Genomic DNA, 2,193 nt, shown 5'->3' on the forward strand with positions numbered 1-2,193 from the left:
TATATATATATATATATATAATTATATATATACATGTATTATACAAAATTTATTTCTATATAAAACAGAATTCGTCTCACATTGTAGCAAAGATTATAATTGTTTCGTCTTTTTGCAGTTGGATATAAAACGGGCAATGCGTATGTTTGAAGATGCAACAAGATTGGTATCTATAGTGGATATGTTCAGTGACAACGAAACTTTTGAGGAAGTTGCTACAGAGAATATCAAATATTTTTTATTACCAGCTCTGTTGGGCAAACTTACCAATCAGATATGTGTTACCGATGATAGAATGCATTTGGTTAAAGTAGCAGAAGTCTATTTTGTAGATTTTTTAAAGCGGCTGAAAGCATATGGTTTGACAGACGTGGAAATACCTGAAATTGGTTTAGCCAATGAGAAAAAGGAAAAAGATAATCAGAATACATCAGATTCTTCATCAAAGATGTTAGAAGATATGGTTGGCTTTTTTTATCAAACGGTTATTGTAATCTGTTACAAAGCATAATTATTTTCATTCTACTTGTTTCAGGTGATTCGTAGAAATACAAAGTTACAAAGGTACCAACAAGAGAAAGATTTGGAATCTCATTTGAATACTTTGAAGAAAAACTTAGATAATCCAAATATTGATGATGAAATTAAGAGAGAATATTTTGTTACTCTTCTAAAATTATATGCAGTCCGAATCGTCGACGAATTAAATTTGTTGAAAACGGAGAAAACGATTTTGGAGAATATGAAGCAAATGGGACCTATGCATACTTTAACTTCTGAATTACAAAAAAAGAAAAAATTACCAACTCCGAAACTGCAACCTATTATCATTACACGTGATGAGATACAAAAGAAAGTTTTCGGAACAGGCTATCCAAGTTTACCAGTTTTAACGGTACAAGAGTTCTACGATCAAAGAGTTAAGGATGGAGAGTAAGTAGAGATTATGCCAGGTAAAAGTTTGAGATTATTAAATGTTTACTGTATGAATTAAAGCTATATTTATCTGTATGTATTATAATTTAACATTTTTATGTTTTTACTCATTGTTGTGTAATAAAATAAATAAAAAGTTTAAATACTTTAAAAATTTTTACAAAAAATATTTTTAACATAATTTTTACAAGAAAAGCACTAAAGAATATTAATTCTTTGTTGAAGTAACCACTCTTATATTTAATCATCTTTTTTACTAATCTCGGTTATTTAGTTATAAGTTTATTTTTTCTTATAAGACTTTTCCACTCTAACAATAAGATAATCTCAGCTCAGTTCTGGAAAAACGACCTTATGACTGTAATCCATTTTCTTTAAATTAAAGAATACTACATTAATTACAAATGTACTAAATATAATATATTTACTCTCAAATTTAGAAAAAAAGCATAAATTAATTTTTTCAGTAGTGTTTCACTAGAATATTATTAAATTTTATATCTCAAACTTTTGGTCGGCAGTGTATATTCTATAAAAGCATATATATTAAAACTACGAAATAGAAAAAATGATAATAATACAGAATTTATGATATCATTTTAGCTGGCCTGATCCATCACATCATAACGCAACAAATTCTCGGTGTCTACAAAATATAGCGAACAAGCAAGATACGAGCGCAGACAGTGAGGACAATGAGGTCATTTTGAAGGAGGAAAAAGAAGAAGAAGATGATCTTGAATATCTTGAACGAGCGCGTGCAATGGATGAATATAAAGACACACATCGTCGTGGATGGGGTAATCGTGCTAATAGAAGTTGAACGAGATTGATATATGTTATAATTTTTTTGTCTAAATATTTATTCTTTACCTCAATATGCTTTCTTTTGTCTTCGTTTATGATTTGTAACCGTCGAATCACGTTTTACTTGTAAAATTGAATATCTTAAAACATAAAACAAGCCTTAGAAGCGAGAGATACTAATGTTTAAGATTCTCCTGGTCATCCATTACTACTATCGCAAATTATGACGTTAAAAACAAGAAAATACAATAAAAATTTTTACAAAATACAGGGTATCTTGTACTCAATGGTACAGCGCTTGTGAGGAGGTAGTGGACCAAACTAAACAAAAAAGTTCTCTACCATTTTGCAATCTTCGCAATAGTTATCGAGATACTAATCATTAAAAAAAAATTTACGCCAAGTATATACAAGTGTATCATACATTAGGTACATCTTATCTAAACCAAA

General features: G+C 29.0%; 1 protein-coding gene across 1 annotated transcript; it reads left to right on the forward strand.

The window, feature by feature from the left end:
* Nucleotides 1–82: 82 nt before the first annotated feature.
* LOC105459763 (immunoglobulin-binding protein 1b) lies at nucleotides 83–2,011 on the forward strand (the record flags this gene model as incomplete). Its single annotated transcript, XM_011706008.1, has 3 exons — nucleotides 83–463; nucleotides 536–933; nucleotides 1,540–2,011. Coding segments are annotated over 3 exons (999 nt in total), but the record flags the coding sequence as incomplete, so codon positions are not given.
* Between the last annotated feature and the right edge of the window lie 182 nt (nucleotides 2,012–2,193).

Source organism: Wasmannia auropunctata, unplaced genomic scaffold (assembly GCF_000956235.1).
Source record: "Wasmannia auropunctata unplaced genomic scaffold, wasmannia.A_1.0 LD333880.1, whole genome shotgun sequence".
Classification (NCBI taxonomy): domain Eukaryota; kingdom Metazoa; phylum Arthropoda; class Insecta; order Hymenoptera; family Formicidae; genus Wasmannia; species Wasmannia auropunctata.